Raw genomic sequence first — 19,989 nt, forward strand, 5'->3', positions numbered from 1 at the left:
ACACTCCGAGGACAGGAGCCCGACACCAGAGTGGGGAGCAGGTGAGTCCCCGGGGGTGCTCTGGGCACAGAGCACAGCCCCCCGCTGAGACGGGCCTCAGGCTCCCGCCTCTCCGCCCGTTCCACACAGAGACCCTTCAGAGCGCTCTGGAAGCTTCTCACGGCAACCCGGCGCGCGTGAGCGTGAGCGGGACCCCGCCCGCAGCCCGGCCACGCTCCTCGACTCCCCACGGCCTCTGAGTCACTGTTTCCCTACTGTGGCGCTGACACTGTCTCCATCCGGTCACCACTGGCTGCCGTTATCTCCGCTCCCCACTCTCCAGCCACTCGCCGGCTGCCAGTCTGTCCTCAGCCGCATCCGGGGGGAGGGGAGGGGTCTTCACAGGGGGAGGGGAGGGGTCTTCACAGGGGGAGGGGAGGGGTCTTCACAGGGGGAGGGGAGGGTCTTCACAGGGGGAGGGGAGGGGTCTCCACAGGGGGAGGGGAGGGGTCTTCACAGGGGGAGGGGAGGGTTCTTCACAGGGGGAGGGGAGGGTCTTCACAGGCCAGCTGCCACTGTCCTGGCTTAGGGCCGCATCGGCCTTCCACACGGGCCTGACCAGGGTCCATGCTTCCTGCCTCACTCACCAGGGGCAAGACTGGCCAGCTGCTAGCCCACCTGCCTACCTACCCACCTACCTATCCGCTCACCCACCGCCTGTCTAGCCACCTGTCACTAACACGCACCCATCCACCCCCCACCCACCCACTCACAGCCCGTCCATCCACCCCTCATCCATCCGCTCACCCATCCACCCATCAATCATCGACCTACCCATCCACTCACCACCCGGCACACACCATCCATCCCCCCACCCGCCCACCCACTCACCCACCCCCCACCCACCCACTCACCACCCAACCTCCCGCCTGTCCAGTGCACCCCTCCTGGCCCTCCGGAGACCCTCCTTCTCCCAGGGAACATTTCTGCATGGACCATCCCACAGAGGGGCTGTTCTTCACGAGAGGCCCCAGAGTGAGTCCACATCCCCACCCACTGCACAGGGGCCAGTGGGAGGGAGGCCCAGCCACAGCGTGTGCAGGGCCCGGGTGCTACCGTGTCACCTCACTCTCCAGCACCCGCCTTCACACACGCTTGTGCTTCATTCTCCGGGCGCTGCTGGCCTCTCCTCCACAGTGCAGGGGTGGGGTCCCCAACCATGGGGTCTTCCCCAGGTATGCCGGTGCGAGGCCCGGCGCTTCTGTGTCTCGTGCCCAGAGCACAGCCACCTTAGCTCTGGGCACCGCACGGGCAGGCTCGGAACTCTTACCCAACGACTCTCAATCATCTCCCCGATGCCAGTCACTCTGCTTTAGGGACCCCCAGGGGAGAGCCCGAGTTCACACACCACTTTGGAAGGGGCTTCAGACACTGAGCGCCGGGAAGCTGACCCCTGACCCCGGAGGCAATGGAGCTGATCCCCTGATCCCCTGAAGTTGGTTCCCTGACCCCCAGAGCTGACCCCCCGGAGCTGAGCCCTGGTCCCACCAGTCGTGCCCGCGAAGGTGCTCCCAGCATTAGGCTCCCTCAGGACAAAGCCCCTCGAGGCTTCCACGCAGGAACACCTGCTTCCCCACAGCCCCGGGAGGGAGAAGCTTCCCCCCAGTGACCTGCCAGGAGGCGTCTCTCCATCCCGAACTGGTGGGTCGGCAGGTCTGCAAAGAGGCCCTCGGGGGCGCATCCCCAGAGCTGTGCGCGGTCACAGAGCACCGTGGAGAGGGGGACAGCGGGAGGCAGAGACCCCGCGGGGGCCGAGGGCCCTTCCCGGGGTGCTTCAGAGGGGACAGACAGCGCCACCTTTAAGCTTGGTTGCTCTCGGGCAGCTGGGGCCCAGCCGGGGGGCCTGCGGGGGCTGCGGGCTGGGGAGGGGCTTTCAGTCAGGGCTGCTGGGGAGAGGGGAGGAGTGCCGGTGGGCAGAGGGGACAGTGATATGGACGTGCACAAATGCTGGTCGCACCTGAGGGTGCTCAAAGGAGCGCGCGCGGTGCCGGGGTCCACCCTGGGCCCAGCCCTGAGCACCCCCCGCCCGCTCCCCGGTCACCCCGAATGAAAGGCACTGTCAGAAAACTCGGGGAAATCGTGTCACGTCTCCGATGCGGCTCTCACTGGGAGACGGGGCTCGGGCCGGGCTCGGGCCGCCGCAGGGTCTCACCCGGACACCACCTCGGCCCGGGCCCCGCGGGCGATCCTGAGCTCAGAGCCTGGAGTCGGCCCTGAGCCAGCGCCTGTGCCTGGAGCCTCAAACACACCCCGGGGACAGAGCTGGGCCGCACAGGCGCACGGCCCACGGCCCACGGCTGGGCTGAGGACACGGACGGCTGCGGCCCGGGGGCAGAATGGGCACCAACAACCGAGGGTGTCGGCGCGGGCCAGGGCAGGGCGGGCTCCTTACACACAAGGCCACAGTCAGGGGCGCGTGCAGGACGCCCCAGGGGAAGCTGACCGCGGGGGGCGGGCGGGGGAGCAGTCTGTCTGTCTGTCTGTCTGTCTGTCTGTGCCGCAGAGACTCAAGCTGTCACCTCTGCCTCCCCCACGCCAGGAGCTCCTGCCTCAGACGCTGGGGAGGGCCGTGCCCAGGCCCAGGGCAGGTGGCAGGGGCCGGGCACCAGCCCAGGGCCCCAGGGGGCGGTGGAAGCGTCTCCAGGCAGACTGTCACCAGCCGGAGGGGCCTCCCCGGGGCAGCGCCGGGGCCAGGCGGGAGCTCAGGGCCAGTGTCCCCGGCAGCTGTCACATCCGGCGCGTCCGTCACCAGCCTGCGGAAGACCAGGGCACAGCCGGGGCACAGCCGGGGACATCCCCTGGCACCCGGCTCTGCTTCGGAAATGGGTTGACCTGAGACGCTCCCCCAGCCAGAGCCAGCCCGGCTGCCCGAAGGCCCCTGGGGGTCACCCGAGCCAGGAGCAGGAAACCTGGGCCAGGCAGAGCATGGGGCGGGGGGACCCCTCCCAGGGGGCGGCTCTGAGGGCGGGCGGCCCCACCCGTCATAGGGGCCCCCCAGAGCCCCCTTACTCTCCTGAGCACCAACAGAGGGCGGAGGGCGTGCAGCAAAGGGCAGGCCCGGAAAGGGGGCAGGAGCCCCCAGAACCACCGGGAGAGGTGCTCACGGCCCCGGAAGGCCCCTACGGCCTTGTCCCGTGGCTCTCGGACAGGCCTCCCGGAACCCGCAGACACCCGACTCCCAGGATGTGACCGGCCTGGGCCCTGCCAGCTCACGCACCTGCTCCTGCACCTGTGCTGGGCACCTCACAGGGGGCCCGGGGCCAGCACTCACCCTGGGACCTCCCGGGCGGCCAGCACCCACCCCGGGACCTCAGCCTCAGGGGCCGCAGCCCTTCCCCACGGGCTCCCTGCTCCCGGCGGGCTCCCTGGGCAGAGCCGAGCCGGCCAGGGCCCGAGGTGCATGGCCAGGCCTGCTGGGCCTGGGGGAGGGGCAGGCAGGGAGCAGCCAGCCTCGCCCCGCCAGCTGCCAAGTCAACTAGGGTTTCCTGTGGGGAGCGAGCCAGGGTCCAGCTGCGGAGAGGCTGGCCGTGGGGGGGGGCGGGTGGCTTGGGGGGGACACGGATCCCACGGGCAAGTCCCCGAAGACCACGGGGGTAATGCTCTCCCCAGAGCAGGCAAATAGGGTGACAGGCCAAAGGGCAAGAAGGCCTCAGCTCGCAACCCGGGGGCCTGCGGGGACGAGGGGGCCCAGCTGCGGCCGGGACTAAGGAGACGCGTGCTCGGGTTGGCTTATTCCTGACTCCGAGGCGCTCCCCTGCAGAGACCTCCCTGTAGAAAGTCCCAGAATTTCTCAGAACAAGTGTGAGAAAGCAAGCTTGTGAATGACAATCTCTCTCTCTCTCTCTCTCTCTCTCTCTCTCTCTTTCTCCCTCTCTCTCTGTCTCCTGGTGTCACTAGCAGATGTCGCACCCGTCCTAAGTTACACATTATTTCCTTAGACTTAACTTCATTAAATCTGCAGCCAAGATTTCCAGCCTATGAGAGGGGGATGGATATTTGCCAAGAAAAGCCCAGTCTGGGGGGGGGGGCAGGGAAGGGGGGCGGCGAGGAATCCCACCCTGTCCCCAGCCCCGAACTCCTCGTTCAGCCTCACAAAGACACACCTGGGCTCCCAGGACCACCCCAGGCAAGAAGAGGACGACGTGCATCTCCCTCCCCTGCTCCCTGGGCAGCCGGGGACCTCAGGCCGAATATTCTAAGCGGGTCTGGACTATGAGCACGTGGTTCGTGAGCACAGCGACTCTGACAGCCCCCAAACACATCCTCCTCCTGAGCCCACATCGCACCCTCACACTTGAGAATTCTCCCGGAGTTTAATTTGGTCCGTGGTGTAAACAATCCCTCATTTTCATCCAGAACGTGTGGCATGTCGCTATGTTTACAGGGGAAGGGAAAATCGTCCTAATTTATGTAAAGAGTATTCCTAAAGATCTGCGCGGCCGCGCCCGCCGGAGTAAACACCGACTGCAGAAATACCACGGGCGGGGCCGAGCAGACACCGGGACAGCACGGAGAACACCTGCAGCCTCGCGCGCGTGGGGCAGAGGGGGCGGCAGGATCCCGAAACCAGGCCCCGTGATGCCAGCGCCGCCCCAGCCTGGCTCTCGGCGCTGAACACAGGCTTGGCGCCGTGGTGCTTGGGGAGGACGAGGCTGGCTCGGCGGCGGCCAGCAGCAGAGGCGCCTTTAGGGGCAGCACGGGGACCCCCGGAGCGAGGCCGCGGGAGCCCCCAGCCCTGCTGGGCGGGGGTGGGGGTCTCGGGGGCCCAGGGAGATGGGCAGGGTGCCAGGGAGGCCCAGCCACAGCGACACGGGAGCGGGGCCCTGACGTGGAGGGACCGTGCAGAGGGGGACCCCCGGGGGACCCCCCTGCCCTGCTGGCTGGCCAGGAAGTGGGCACCGGGGGACTGCCACCGTGGCCAGAGGCAGCACCGACGGGGGAGTCCACACCCGCAGTAGCCACGGCTGCTCCTGTCTCTTACCTCGTGATCGGAGAGAGGCGAGGACCCCAACGCATAAGTGTGTGGGGGCAGAGTCCAGCAGCCCCCTGGTCTCACTCTAGCGACCCCCTTACCCTCTCCACACCTTCAAAGTCACAGTGTAGCCAGACGGAGAGCACAGAGGGGAGGGCACTTGCCTTGCCTGTGGCCGGCCTGGGTTTGACCCCCGGCACCGTCTATGGGCCCCTGAGCACCGCCAGGAGTCAGCCTGCACACAGCCCCCAAGCAGCGAGGACGGAAACAGAAGAAACAGTCCCGGCCTCCAGTGAGGGGCACCGGGAGGGGCTTCTGAGCCCAGGGGCCGGGCAGGGACGCAGTGTCAGGGTGGGGGGTGACGGTCAGCGGCCGGCGGAGGAGGCACCTGGAGAGGCCACATGTGTGGGCCTGGCCGGGGACACGCAGGGTGGACCCTCTCTGTTACACACTGGGCCTGAGTGGACTCCCGAGCACTGTCAGGACTGAGCCCCGGGTACGACCTCAAAACCTAAAATGAAAGCAGTGAGCCCGGAAGACAGTTAGGGGGCAGGATGTGCACGGCCGGCCGCGGGTCTTGGTTCTGGCCCCAGCACCAGGCGGCTCCCAAAGCACCACAGGGTGTGACCCTGGGGACCCCCAACCCTGTGGAGTGGCCTGGGCAGCCCCGGCACTGCAGGGCCCTCGGGGTCCTGTATGGAGCCGCAGCCCGCGGGCCACGGGGCGGCACTGTGGCGTACGCTCAGAGAATGACTTAGTGGCTTGACCCGTGCCACCAGCAGGGGAGAAACACCAAGTCCCCGAGCAGGAAGAGACGGGGACGCCCCGGCCTCGGGGAACCTGCACCGGGGCCGGCCCAAGACCAAACCCAACTCAGCAACCGCGCAGAGGGAAGAAACTGACGGCAGCTAGCGCAGGCGGAGACGCCGCCGAGACAGCACTGCCGGCGGGGACGCAGTCACCTGGCCGCGAGGAACATTCTGGAAGCTGCTCGGAAAGACCCATTGTTCCGTGTGAGTCAGCCAAGAGCTCGTTCCAGACTCACACGGTCCCCAGGCACAGGGCCAACCCTCAGCACACGCCCCCTAGCCGGGCACACACGGGCAGGGTCCTCTTGGCACTCGGGCACCGTTCAGTGGAGACCCCCAGACCCCCCTACACTGGGCAGGAGCTAGCGGGGGACCCATTTCCATGACATTCTAGAAAAGGCTCATGGGTGAGGGCAGGCCGAGGGGGTAGGGTGGAAACTGGGGCCAGGGTCCTGAACCCCCTGCTGTGTACAGGGGGGCGGGCACCTGCCTTGCACACAGCTGACCAGGTCAATCCCGGCACCCCAAAATGGTGCCCGAGCACCGCCAGGAGAAGCCCTTGAGCGCAGAGCCAGGAGTGGGCATCTCCGGCTGTGACCCCAAACCAAAGCACAAAACACCAAACACCGACACCCCGGAGCCGGGCCCGGAGGAGGCCCAGGGAGGGTCTGCATGGTCCTTCCTGCTTCTTCCTCCACCACCACAGGCCCCCGGCACCACAGGGGGTGCCCCTGAGCACTGCAGGGTCTGAGCGGCACCACGTCCGGGCCTTGCGTGGAACCACCCGCCCAGGCCCCAGGGGGACCGCTGGGCAGCGCCTCCCGGGACAAAACCCAACCCCAGCCGAGCCACCAGGGGGGCTTCTCCCGCGCCCGTCCGGCACCTGGCAGTGCAGGCCTCGGGGAAGCGGTTCCGGGGGCCAGTGAGGGCCGTGGAGGGCCCAGGCCCCTCCCCAGAGCCAGTCCTGGCCAGCAGTCCCCGGGGGCCCAGTGGCAGGGACAGCTGGTGGCCTTGTTCCTTCCGAAAGTCCCTGCAGCTGGCTCAGCCGTCCACCCCCCTGGCAGGGAGGCCGGGGACACATGTCCCAGGACGGAGAGATGTGCCAGGAGAACTGTGTCCTCTTCCGTAGGGGCCCGGACCCCCAGGACACTCCCCGGCAGTGCCCGGCTGGGACTCGGGCCTCTCGCCCCAGGCAGCTGCCCTGCCCCAGGGCCGAGTCAGGCCCCAGACAAGCAGGTCCCAGAGGGCAGTCGGGAGAGGGGGTCTCCAGGCCCGCGCCCTGCCGTCACTTGGGGGGTCTCTGGGCTCGGTGCAGAGCCCTAATCCCCGTGCCCGTGCCAGAGACAGCAATGCCATCTCTCCTTCACTGGTTTCTTTCTTTTTTTTTGCTTTTTGGGTCACACCTGGTGATGCACAGGGGTTACTCCTGGTTCTACACTCAGGAATTACTCCTGGTGGTGCTCAGGGGACCATATGGGATGCTGGGACTCGAACCCGGGTTGGCCGCATGCAAGGCAAACGTCCTACCCGCTGTGCTATCGCTCCAGCCACTCACTGGTTTCTTTAAAAAAAAAAAAAATCCATTTTACCTACTTGCCATTCAACTCCTACCCCTAAGTAATTTATTCGAAATACTTTATTGCGTTAGCATTAAGGAATATGATCATTCAAACATATAAAGGGATTTAGAACTTTATTATTTGCACACATGTTAATTTCTTAGGAGAAATTAACCTGAAAAATTACAGTGGCTGATGTGATTACAGAGGCCACGGGAATAAAAGCACCCTAGCCCTCTAATTTTAATTTATGGCACCTATTAATCCCCTCCCCCACGCCCTCCCCCAGATACAATGGCATCAAGCTGGAACTTGAAATAGAGGCCAATCAAAGGTCTAATCCTGCGTCTTGGAGGAAGGTGCACGGTGTCATTGAGAAGGGACTTGAAACAGCAAGCCGTGTCACCTCCCATGAATGAGGTTCTGGCGCCTGCGAACAAAGTGAAGGCATAAATCTGTGACCCATCCCACACTCCTGAAGCCGGGCGCCGTGGAAGGCCTCGCGGCTCATTTTCCTTCCCAAGGGCTAGAGCAGATTGATGGCAACCTTGACCTCTGACACGGCGCTGAGGCAATCTTCAGAGGCAATCACGAAGCCCAATGCCACGGGCTCGTGCGTCGGGCGTGACCTCTGCAGCGCCGGGTCTACCGCTTTCCAGAATGTTCTCTGAGGAAACAGCTCCCCGGGCCTGGTCCGGGAAGGACGTTTCCTATTTACTTGGCGACGTGGGGCAGATCAGCATCAGACAAGGGGCTGACCTACGGCCCCGGATTATCACGCGCCACCCCCGAGGGCCTCTGGGGCGGGAGCACACGCCCCAGGAAGAGGAAATGCACGCCGGGAGCTTCCCACGAGGGAGGAGGGGGGGACCGGCCGGAGCTGAGCTGGCCACGGCGGCCACGGCCACGTCAGCCTGCACCGTTTCCTTCCTTGCAGGAAACAAGCAGGGCTGCCCTGTCACCGGCAAGACGGAGTGAAAGCGGCAGATTTGCAGCCTGGAAAGGGACGCCGGGGGCCAGGACGGAAAGAAGCCGCGAGCTGTGGGCAGGAGGGGGCCCACGAGGCCGCTCAGAGACGGGCAGCCGGGAGGGCAGTCCCGGGACCCTCGCTGGGGGGACGCTGTATCCGCAGTGTGGCACGGGAACACGTGTCTGAAAGGAACAGAGCAGGAGTCGCTCTCTCCCCTACAGTGCTCAGGGGCTACAACTCCCAGCTCAGTGCTCAACCGTCACTCCCATGGCTGAGGGCTCCTGCACGCTAACCGGACACGAAGGCCCGGAGCCTGGCCAGGAAACAGGCTCCCTCAGTCACCTTGGCCTCTCCTGCCCCGGCCGCCGCAGTCTGGGTCTGGGGGCCCTGCCCCGGCGGCAGAGAGCCTGGCCGGCACCCCCTCAGTGTCGAGAGCCCTGAGGTGACCCTGACCTGACACGGCCGGAGCTGGGGGAACGGGGGGGCCCCCCGAGAGACACGGTCTGGACAGACGCCCCTGGGAGCGGAGACAGGACCACAGCCCAGGCTGGCGCGGGGACAAGGGACGCTTCTGATGGTGGGGCGGGGACCCGGAAGGTGCAAGGGCCAGTCTTGGTCCCTGGGTGCCTGCTGTCTCTCTGTCTCTGCCTCTCTCTGAAGCTGTCTCTGTCTCTGTCCCTCTCTGCATTTCCACCGGCCTCCCTGCCGCTCGCTCCACACTCACACCTGCTCTTGGCTCCGGGGGCTGCCTGCTCCTTGCAGCTGCCAGCAGCCCGCCCCTGCCAGTGCGTGTGTGCGCGCAGGTCTGTGTGCGTGTCTGTGTGTGTGTTTGTGTGTGTCTGTGTGTGTCTCTGTGTGCGTGTCTGTGTGAGTCTCTGTGTGTGTCTGTGTGTATGTCTGTGTGTGACTTTGTGTGAGTGTGTGTGTCTATAGGTGTATATCTGTGTATATGTGTGATGTTTGCGTGAGTGTGTGTCTGTGTGTGTTTGTGTGTGAGTATATATCTGTGTCTGTGTGTCTCTGTTTCTGCATGTGCCTGTGTGTCTCTGTGCATGTGTGTCTGTGTATGTGAGAGTGTGTGTCTATGTGTGCTTGTGTGTGTCTGTGTGTTTATGTATGTTAAGAGAGTGTGTGTGTATCTGTGTGTGTCAATGTGTGCTTGTGTGTGTGTGTGTGTGTGTGTGTGTGTATCTGGGCACTGTGCCCTGCCCGTCTGGCCTCTGGACCTTCGCTCCCCGTCCGTGCAGCCCTGCAGGTGAGTCTGGGAGTGGCTGGTGCTCCTGCGGGCGGGAGGGCTCTGGGGTGGGCGTGGACGTCCCGAACAGCAGGTGGGATCGGGCGTGGGCGGTTCTGTCTGAGTCTGTCTGTCTGAGTCTGTCTGTCTGAGTCTGTCTGTCTGTCTCCCCGGCTGCCCTCCGTCTGAGCTGCTGCTGTTGCAGGGCCCGGCCCTGCCCCTGCCTGAGGACGGCCGACACGGATGGCCTCTGCGCGGGCCCCTGCAGCGGGAGACCCGCACCGGCCACCCGAAGGCCCGGGACAGCCGCCGCCCCGGAGACTCGGGAGTCACCAGCGCCACACTGATCCGAGGACCGAGCACAGGGGCCTGAGAGACAGCCCTGAGGGAGGGGTCCTGCGGGCCCCAGACCCACTGGGCCCAAGCTCTGAACCACCCAGCCCAGTAGGCTGAGACCTGTTGGGAGTGACCCAGCAACCCCTGAGCACTGCTTTGGAGTCCGAATGAATGAATGAATGAATTATACAATGCTGAGAGCGATTTCCTGTTCTCTGAAGGGAAGAGCCCTTACTAAAGGGCCGTCTGCAGATCTCTGGAGGGGCTGAGCTCAGCCAAATTTGACGCAAGGGGCTTGGGGGCTACGCCCGGGGGGCCGTGCGCGGCCCACGCAGGCAGTGAGGGGCCCGCAGGACCCGGCTCTCCCCACACGCTGGCCGGCTCCCTGCCAGCCCACACCCCCCCCTGCCGGCCCTGGAGGAGGGTGGCCCAGCCCCCGTCCCCGTGCCGAGGCCCGTCGGCGACTCCCAGGCCTGTGCTCGGCGCAGCCCTGCAGCTGCCTCTCCCGCCCGCGTGCCGCCTCCCACGGCCCCTGGGAGGCTCCCGGCAGTTCCCCCGGCAACTCTGCTCGCTCGAGTAGCCAGCACCAGGCTCAGTGGGGGCGAGCGACAAGCTGCCCTGCGGAAGGTTCTGGAAGGTTCTGGGTGCTGCTGCTCCCGGGAAGTGGTTCCTCGCTGTGTCCTGCAGCGGGGCCCAGGAGGGCCCTGAGAGACAGACTCGGCCTGGCTCTGTTTCCCACGGTGGCCGCCCACTCTCAGGAGGGGAGAGCCGGGGCCTTGCACCCGAGCCAACACTGGTTCTGCCCACCACGGAGCCTAAGCAACACACGTCCCACGCGTGCGTCACATGTGATCTCGGGGGCCGGCCGGCCGTGCGGGAGCCTGGGTGTGAGCGGGCGGCACCCGCTGCCTGAGCCTGTATCAGGCGGGACAGGCCGGGGGCCGAGGCTGGGGCAGGAACAAGCTGGCGCTGCCCCCGGCGTGGGTGGTGACCACCTAGCACTGGGTCCCAGCACCGCCCCAGCCCCTGGGCAGACTGAGGTCGCCTGGGGAGCCCCCAAAGGGGCCCAGCACATAACAGCCACCCCGGGCAGGAGGGAAACCCCCTGGGGCCCACCACACCGAGAGAAGAAGCTGAAACCCACCGCGAGGCTGGTCTGGAAGGTGGGCCCGTGACGCACGGCCCGTGTCAGACGGCCGGGAGCATGGCCTGACAGGGGACCGACAGACTGGCGCCCACTGCGGCCCACCACGGGCCCTCCCGAGCGAGAGGGAGCTGGGCGCGGGCAGGGAGAGCCCCTCGCCTCGGGACACGGCAGCAGGGAGGGAGGACGAGATGCCCGGGGGGCCGGTTCCTGGGAGGCCCAGGTCCACACGGGCTCCGCAGGCTCAGAGACGGGGCACGAGCCCCGGGGTCCCAAGGGGCATGCGTCGGAGTGTCTGGGACGCGGCACCCACCGCTGTGGATTCTGTTTTCGAGCATAGCACTGTGGCGTGCATCAACATTTTGGGGTGCGGGCCATGGCGCACAGAAGGTTCCGGAGGCTCCAAGTCCTCATGTCCAATCGAGGGAAGCTCTCGAGGGTGGCAGGGGGCACCAGAATCTCTGGCTCCGAAGGACATCTGAACTCCCTCAAGGACCCCCCGGCACCCCAGGGAAGAGCCAACGGAGCTCACGTGGTCCCACATTCCCTGGAGGAGAGTTCCCGTAGGTGAGAGCCCAGCGCATGGCCAGGAACCCTCGGCGCCCCCCCGCCAGCCCCCGCCCGCGCCCCATGTACGCCACGTCCCCCTGCCTCCCCCCCGGCCCTCCTATTGGCGCCAAAGACTCTCCCAGAAAACCCAGCTGCCCGCCCTCCCGTGGGGCAGCCGGGTCCCCTCTCTACACTGGCTAGAGCACCACGCCCCAGAGGCGACCGGCCCGGCCCCCTGGGGATGGCAGGGCTGAGCCAATGCAGGGCGCGGAGCGTCCGAGGGTCTGACATCTATCGCCCCGACGGGGACACGGTCCACTGGGGCGTCCACACCTCCCTGCCACGCTGGACTCCCACTGGGGCGTCCACACCTCCCTGCCACGCTGGACTCCCACTGGGGCGTCCACACCTCCCTGCCACGCTGGACTCCCACTGGGGCGTCCACACCTCCCTGCCACGCTGGACTCCCACTGGGGCGTCCACACCTCCCTGCCACGCTGGACTCCGGCCGGCGAGCGCTGGAAGGAACGTAAACGGGCAGACTGATAACATCTCCCCAGACCAAACCCAGTGGGCGTTGGGACGCTGGCAGAGGGAGCCCTCGGGGCTCTGTGCCAGGGCATGCGGCCACCACGCGGGCCGGCAGGCCGCGGGCAGTGCACGCGAGTGGGGCTCTGTCGGCCCGAAAGCTGCTGGCAGAGCCCGGAGACTCGGTGCTGGGAAAACAGGCCAGTGGCCAGCAAGGACCTGCACCGAGAACAGTGCCAGGAGGAGACGGCTGGACCGGGGGGGCCCGGGCATGCCCTTGTCCTGGGGGGTTTCTGGGTTTCAGGGTCACCCTGGCGGCGTGGGGGGCTGATGGGCTCTGACAGCCCCGGGAGACGGGACGGAGCCTCAGGCTGTGTGTGTAGAGTGCTCCGGCCTCAGGCGCAGACGCGGAGCGCAGTGTCCACCCGCTCAGCTGTGGGGACGCCCGGGGGGGCCCGCCGGGCACTGCCCTGCACCGTGAGCGAGCTGGGGCCGGGGGTCCCACCAGAGCTTCAGGAGGGACAGCCCACCCTGTCCAGCCCTGCTCGTGCTCACCAGGGGCCCGGCGTGGAGCACAGTCGGGGCCGGGTCTGGGAGTCTGTAGGGCGGGGGGCTGACCAGAGACAGGCCCAGCCCCCCAGGCGGGGGCCAGAGCAACATGAAGACCAGAGGCGAGCCGGGTCCAGTGCTGGACACTTCAGGACTCTTGGTCAGGGAGGACAGGGAAGGGTTCGCCTCCTTGGACCGAAACGTCCAGGGAGAGGCAGGAGCACCAGCACGTGAGCACCATGACCGCCAGTGGGCAGGGTGAACACGTGGGAGGTCAGAGCAGGTGTGGCCACGGCACTGGGAACATCTCAGGTCTGCCCCGTCCAGTTGCCCTGAGACTCCAGGACCCTTCTGGGCTCTGGTCACTCTCCCCCGGCCCCCAGCCCAGCCCACGCCAACCCTGCTGGGACACGGCCAGAGCCGGGCCCCTGCGCTGCCCGCCACACCCGCTGAAGGCCCAGCACTGCAGCCGAGCCCTGAGGCTTCCACTCGCTGCGGCATCCAGAGATTGTGCCGCGGGGTTTCTCCACGCTGCCCCCGTCACGAGCACCCCTGCACCCCTCCAGGTCCTGGCCAGCGTCCTCGTCTCTGCGGAGGGCACCTGTCTGGGCCAGCACTGGCCGGAACCTTCTGGAGCTGCGGCCAGAGCCAGGGCCTGTGGCCTCTCCCTTGAAGTCCCTTCCCAACGCATGAACGTCACGGCACGCTGATCTGCTCACACCATTAGGATTACTGCCCCTCCGGCCTCCCCGAGCCCAGCGTGGAGCCGGGGGTCCCCTGCACCCACCAGGGAGGGGTCCCTCGGTACACCTGCACCCACCAGGGTCCCACACATAGACCTCCCTGGGCTGCTGACCCTAAGGCAGGGATGTTTTCGGGTCACTCCCGGGAAACGCGGGGGTCACTCTCGTGGCTCCAAGCCCCCCCCCCCAGCCCAGCGCGCACGCCAGCCCTGTGACCCACCCCCAGCTCCTGGTTCAGGCAGTCCCGGCTGCGTTTGAAGCCAGCTTTCAAATAAGACGGCCCTTGGGAATATTTATTTGGATCCGATGTCCTTGGAGTCAGCATGAAAGGCTCTGCTTATTTGTATTTCTGAAACTTATTGTTATTATTTTTTTTTATTTCATAAGCTTCATCAGCCCCTTTGAAGTAGCGGGGAGTTGAAAGGCGGGAGGCCCACCTCGCCGGCCCCACGCCTGGGGGCGGGTTCAAACAAGCGGTGAACCACATCAAACCCTGCACAGCACCTGGACGGGGCAGACCTGGGCAGATGAGGTTTGGGGCACAGCCACGAGGCGGGGAGCAAAGGAAACTGGCTTGGCAATGCCCCCAGCCTGGGCTCCCGGCTGGGGCCGGCGATGGGCAGAGTGACCCGCCCCGGGCCCCCGCTGCTGCAGGCCCGAAGGTCAGGGAGGCCACTGAGGAAAAGCCCCCGTCGTGGGGAAGACTGGGGGGGAAACGTCCGAGGACGAGGCCGGGGGAAGGCAAGTCTCCCCGGGCAGATGGTGTGTCGGTCAGTGTCCAGACCCAGAGCGTGCCCAAGGCACCGGTCAGCGGCCATCCGCACCCGGGGCAGGACTGTGGCAGCCGGGTCCAGGGGCACAGGCCTGGGGCACCGAGCAGTGGAGCAGGGGGTCAAGGGTGCAGAATGAGCGACACCCCCCGACCGGCCGTGGACGGGCTCTCGCTGCCGGCCCATGGCCAGGAGGGTTCTGGCTCTGTGAGGAGGTAAGAGAAGCAGAGGGTATAGCTCTGGGCTCGGGGGTGGGGCAGCCCCTGGCACAACCCTAGGCTGAGGGCTGGCGGGGTGGGGGGCAGGCCATGGCCTGGAAGCTGTTCTCTGACCCCAGCTGCACCCCCAGGGACTCTCAGACTGCCGTGGCCACTGGCCAGCCCAGGTGGCGTCGTGGGGACCCCAGACCGTTCTAACACCAGAGAGGGCCCAGGGCGTGTAAACCCACTCTGGCCTGGACACAGCTGTGGTCACCTTAGGGGGCAAATGCTCACATGAAACTTGGTCACCCCACTCAGATGAGGGCGCCAGCAGCAGGGCGACCCAGGGAGTCCCCAAGTGTCCAGCGGGCACCTGGGGAGCACCAAGGGCATCTCTTGGTGGGGTCGACTGCCCAGTTATTCCCCCAAACTCCACTGGTCCCTCTCAGGAATCACGGCCATGGTTCACTGAGAACCTTGGTCACGGGAAGAGAAGTAGGGGTGACTGCTCTCTGCTAAGGACATGAACACAGGGGCCAGTGCCGGCCCAGCCCCGGGCACACTGGCACTACTTACTGGTCAGGAAGGTGGGACAGAACCTGCGCAGTCCAGGGCAGGCAGAAAGGAAGAGGCTTTGCACAGGGCTGGGGATTTGAGGAGAGGGGAGTATTTGAAGAGGGTTTTGAGGTTTAAGTAGGAGTCCGAGAGATGTAAAGCAGAAGGAAGGCCAGGCCAGAGGGCTGAGTGGCTCCACGTGGGAGGATCTGGGGGCAGGGTGGGCTGGGGGGGCTAAAGGAAGGCTGGAGACAGCCCAAGCCCATTCCTGCTGGGACATCCAAGTAGAGTGACCATCCTTAGAGCGAATCACGGCGGACACGGCAAAGCCGGGGCCAAGGACGGAATGAAAAGCAGCTTCCCTGGGCCCCTCACGGCTCCCCTGGCCTCCTCCAGGGGCCCCGGGGGTGTCTAGTCCCACTCGGCAAATGTGCTTCTGTTCTGGGCTCGCCTGGCTGTGCTCAGGAGCTGCCGGCTCCGTGCTCGAGGGCCTCCTGGCCGTGCGGGGCGGGGACCAAGCCCGGTCTCCCCCAGCAGACGTGCTGAGCACCTGCCTCCCTCCTCGGCCGGCCCGATGGACACAGCCCCACCTGGCCAGCAGACGCGCCCCCGCCTCCCGCGTCCTGGGGGTTCCGGCAGCTCCCGGCCAGCTCCGGACTCGGGCAAGCACCCAGACACCCACCCGCTGGGCACAGCGAGAGCCAGGAGCTGCCGGGAGGAACCGTGGGGTACAGGAGACATTCACTACCCAGGGAGAGTGCCCAGCAGGCAGAGGCGGGTCAGCGCGCGGCCCGGGGGACAGTGTGGACTGGACAGAGGGGGCAGAGAGGGGACCCAGTGGCCAGGGGAGGAAGAGGTGCAGATTCTGACCATTGAAACGCACCCATATGTCTGACCCGCCACCAACCAGCTGTCCACGGCCGCCAGCTCCTTCCCGCGTCCCCTCTTCCGGCGGGGGCTTGCACCCACTTCACCTTCATCCCCAAGTGTCCTTGAGCCTCAGGGTCGCGCGGGTCCTCACCACGTCCCTGCGCTGGGGTGGCGGTGGCGGGGGCCTGGCTCAGGGCTGTGCCTTTCCAGCTAAGCCTGGTCTTCACAGGGCCAGAGGACTCAAGCTCCTGGCCGGACTCCAGGGGGTGACCACAGGGGACTCAGACACCACTAGCACCAGTGGTCACAGAACTCCAAGGTCAGCTCCGTCAGTGCGGACCCGCGGGAGTCAGGCCCGGCCCCCCACCTCTGGGGCCTCCTTCCTGTTCCTCCCCGCCGCTGCCCCCAGAGTCCCCAGAGGAGTCCTGGGCCTCAGGGCCACTTGACAGAGCTCTCTGCGGCCAGAGAGGTCAGCTGGAGACACTGGGGGGGCCGCGCCAGCTGTGCGGAGGCAGAATCCTGGCAGGGGAGGGATGGGCCTTTGGGACCCGGCCCCCCTCCAGGCGCCCGGCCACGGAGGACTTCCCCTTCCGTGGACTCTGCCGCCCCCCTCACCCCAGCCAAGCCTGGAGCCCCCGGAGGGGCAAGGAGCAGCCCCTGTTACAGCTCCAGGGAGGCAAGTCGCTCGGGTCCAGCCCAGCCCTGCCCCTGACCCCCGCGCGCGGCGGGACGCTCCCCACGGGGGCCCGGGCCCCAGGCTCCTCGCCCAGCTCGCCCCGGCCCCGCGGACAGGGGCCAGGGGCGCCGAGCCTGTCCACTTGGCCCAGGCTGGAGGGGGGCTGCTCCCGCCTCTCCGGAGAGGCCCCAGGGGGCTGCGTCCCAGAGCGCCCCCCTCCCGCGCGCGGAGTTGTGCCAAGTCCTCACTTTGCGCGCAGCCCGGGTGTCTGCCGGGCCGGGGGCGTGCGCGGGGCCCCGCACGGACCGTGCTGCGCGCACACGCCTCCCGCAGCGCCGCCCACCCGGGGCGCACCTGGGCCGGAGCGCGGGGGGCCGGCCGGCTCCGCGGGCCGCAGCGACCCCGCGGGCAGCGGCGGGGGGCCCTGGGCGACCCGGCCTGCGCCGGCCACGCTGACCCCAGCGCGGAGGCGCCCCGCGTCCCCCGCGCCCCCCGCGCGCTGCGTCCCCCGCGCCCCCCGCGCGCGCCGCGTCCCCCGCGCCCCCCGCGCGCTGCGTCCCCCGCGCTCCCCGCGCTCCCCCGCGCCCCCGCGCCCCTCGCATTCCCCGCGCCCCCCGCGTCCCCCGCGCCCCCCGCGCGCGCCGCGTCCCCTGCGTCCCCCGCGCCCCCCGAGCCCCCCGCGTCCCCCCGCGCGCCGCTCACCTCGGGGGGGCCGGTCCGGACGCGCCGATCGCGCCGCCGCGGCGGCTCCGCATCGCCCGCCGCCGCCCGCCGCGCCCGGGGGCGCCCGCCGTCCCCGCCGTCCCCGCGTCCCCGCGTCCCCGCGTCCCCGCGGCCGCCCAGCAGGACCCGAGCGCCGCCGCCGAGCAGGAAACCGGCCGGTCCCGCCGCCTCCGCGCGCTGCGGGCTCGGCTGGCGGGGCGGGGGCGGCCGCGAGGCGCGGGGGCGACGCCTGGTGTCCGGCGCGGGCAGCGCACCCGGCCGGCCCCGCGCCGCCCCGCCCCGGGAGGGCCCGCACCCCGGACGCACGGCCTGGCCGCGGCCGCGCGGCTCTTCCGGCGCTGCCCGGGGCCTGGACACCAGGAAGCGCCGGCGCCGCCGGGCGCCCTCTGGACAGGAGCGCGGGCAGCAGGGGCGGCCGCGAGGACAGAGGGGGCCCGTGTGGGTGAGGGGCCCCGGGGGGGGGGGGTGGACAGATGCCCTGAGACCCCCTTTCTCCCAGGCCCCCCGGTGGGAGCACCCCTAAGTATGTGGGAGACGTCAGGGCTGGGCAGGGCAGCGGGGTGAGCAGGGCCTGGTGGCCTCCTGGCGCGTGGACCTCTCCGGGGACCTCCAGCCCTTCTTGTGGGGTGCCGCGTCTCACGGACGGCGAGAGACGGCTCTGGGGGTCTGGCACCCCAGCGCCGCGGCTCAGGGCAGCGGGCCACCCCCACGGCGAGGAGGCTGTGACCTTCAGCCTGACTTGTCCCCGTAAGAGCGTGGGGGACCTGACCCCCGCTTGTGTTCTCCGACTGCCCCCACAGCCGGCCTTGTCCTTGGCACTCGCGGGGACTCCCAGCGGGCTCCTGAGCCCTTGCTCGGCTCCCAACTCAAGCCGCGCCCTGGCCTGGCTGGAGCAGGGGGAGCCTCGGGCTGTGGTGGGCGCGTCCTGCAATGCTGGGGCAGGGGGTGTTCTGTGCGGGGTGCCGACGGGGGCTGCCTCTCTGGAACGTGGAAACTTGGGTAGTAGAGCCCGCCTGCGCTGGGCTGACTCGGTTTCCCTGCGGCACCCACTTCCCCTCAGCACCCCAGCCCGCTGCAGAACACCGTGACCGCGCCCCACTCTCCGCTGGCTCCTTCCTCCCCCAGTCCCTGCCCAGGGCCCCGATCAGCCTTCAGGGGGCGTCTGACCCTGCTCACTCCCCCCCACCAAGGCCCCCCAGACCCCCAGGCGCTCGGCCCTTCCCTTGCCCTCAGCGGTCAGCGCCTCCTGGGCCCCCAGCCTGGCTCTCTTCTCCCTTCACACCCAGCCCGTCCTCTGACTGCCGCACCCCTCCCTGCCCTGCTCTCGACCCAACGCCCCCGAGCGGCCCCAGCTGCGCCCGGCCGCCTCTGAACCTGGTGCAAATGTGGGCAGCAGCAGACGGCCAGGGGGCCCCGGGCTCAGCCGGCCCCCGGGAACAGCCCAGATGGCGCGGGGCGGGTGGCCCGGTGACAGACCCGGAGGCCAGCTGCGCGGCGGCCACTGCTTGCTTCCACGTGGGCACGCAGCAGCCGGGGAGGTGGGCAGGCAGGAAGCAGCCGCCTTGGCAGACATCTGCTCCCGGGCGGCGGCAGCCCGAGCACAGGACGGGGAGCAGATGGCTCCGCTCCCCGTGCTCGCCGCTGTCGCACCCACCGCTCGGTTCTTCCAGGAGCCAGGCCCGACTCCTGGGGGCCCCAGGCCTTCCCCCCAGGCCCACCCAGGCCCCCTCAGCGTCCCTCTTCCCACCTGCTGCGGGGTCCAGCCACCGGGAATAGCCCCTGTGCGTCGCCGGGTGTGGCTGGAGCAATAGCACAGCGGGTAGGGCATTTGCCTTGCACGCGGCCAACCCGGGTTCGATTCCCAGCATCCCATATGGCCAGGGGTGATTCCTGAGTGCAGAGCCAGGAGTAACCCCTGTGCATCGCTGGGTGTGACCCAAAAAGCAAAAAAAAAAAAAAAAAAAAAAAAAAAAGCACTAGTCCTGTCAGCCTAAGCACTCAGAGGCGGGTGGAGAAAGGCGAAGGCTTTATTTGGGGTCAGAGAATGGCCGGGGCGGCGGGACAGGAGTGGGGGAGGCAGCTTTGCACGTGGCCCTTTGGGAGCTCGGGGGAGGGAGAGGGGATCCCACAGCTGAGCGAGTTCGCGGGTGCCCAGAGCAGACGCTCTTGGCTGCACACCCGGCTCCTGGTTCCAGCCTTGGCCGCGGCGTCCCTGTGAGCCTCGTCCAGTCACGAGTGCCAGGTCACCGCGGGGTGATTTCTTCGAACAGTAGCCCTGGCTCGTCCAAGCGAGGGCTGACGCCTGCCGGGCTCCAACTAGAAACAAAGTGAATGTCTGAATGTTTCTCCTCCCAGGGCCCCTGCAAGCTTGTGTCAATGTGTCCCCGCAGAAACATTCCCTTGGGAGGGCGACAATCCCGGCGCGATAACTGGCGGTCTGGAGAGCAAGGAAAGACGGACTTCAGGGCCCGCGTTCTGCCCAGGAATGTTCGGGAAGCCTCTAGAATGTGCCGGAGGCGTTAACTCGCGTGGTCCGGATCTTGGTCTTCACAAGTCCCCTCATCCTTCTCCCGGGACGCCAGCGGCCCCTCGCCTGATGCTGGAGGCCTGCCCTCCTGAGCCTCCTGCGACTCAGAACCCCCGTGGGCCTCTCCCCCCACCCCCCACAGGCTCGAGGATTCCGTCTCGGGCCCTTTTCCCTGGTGAGTGGAGCTTGTATGTCCCACAGATCCCCCGTGTGGTTTCCTGAGTGAAATGAACTGC

General features: G+C 67.6%; 1 protein-coding gene across 4 annotated transcripts in view; it reads right to left on the reverse strand.

Annotated features, from left to right (window-relative positions):
- The window catches only part of PTPRE (protein tyrosine phosphatase receptor type E), an 83,036-nt gene extending 65,691 nt beyond the window's left edge, over positions 1-17,345 (reverse strand). For 3 of the 4 annotated variants that reach the window (XM_055118733.1, XM_055118730.1, XM_055118729.1), the window contains exon 1: positions 17,206-17,345. Coding sequence is in view for 2 of the 4 variants with exons in the window: in XM_055118730.1 (XP_054974705.1) it covers positions 17,206-17,258 (53 nt within the window). In the remaining 2 variants the exon portion in view is untranslated. The remainder of the gene's footprint in view (positions 1-17,205) is intronic. The other variant, XM_055118732.1, reaches the window with a different exon arrangement.
- Positions 17,346-19,989: the final 2,644 nt, after the last annotated feature.

This window comes from Sorex araneus, chromosome 11 (genome assembly GCF_027595985.1).
Source record: "Sorex araneus isolate mSorAra2 chromosome 11, mSorAra2.pri, whole genome shotgun sequence".
NCBI classification, from domain to species: Eukaryota; Metazoa; Chordata; class Mammalia; order Eulipotyphla; family Soricidae; genus Sorex; species Sorex araneus.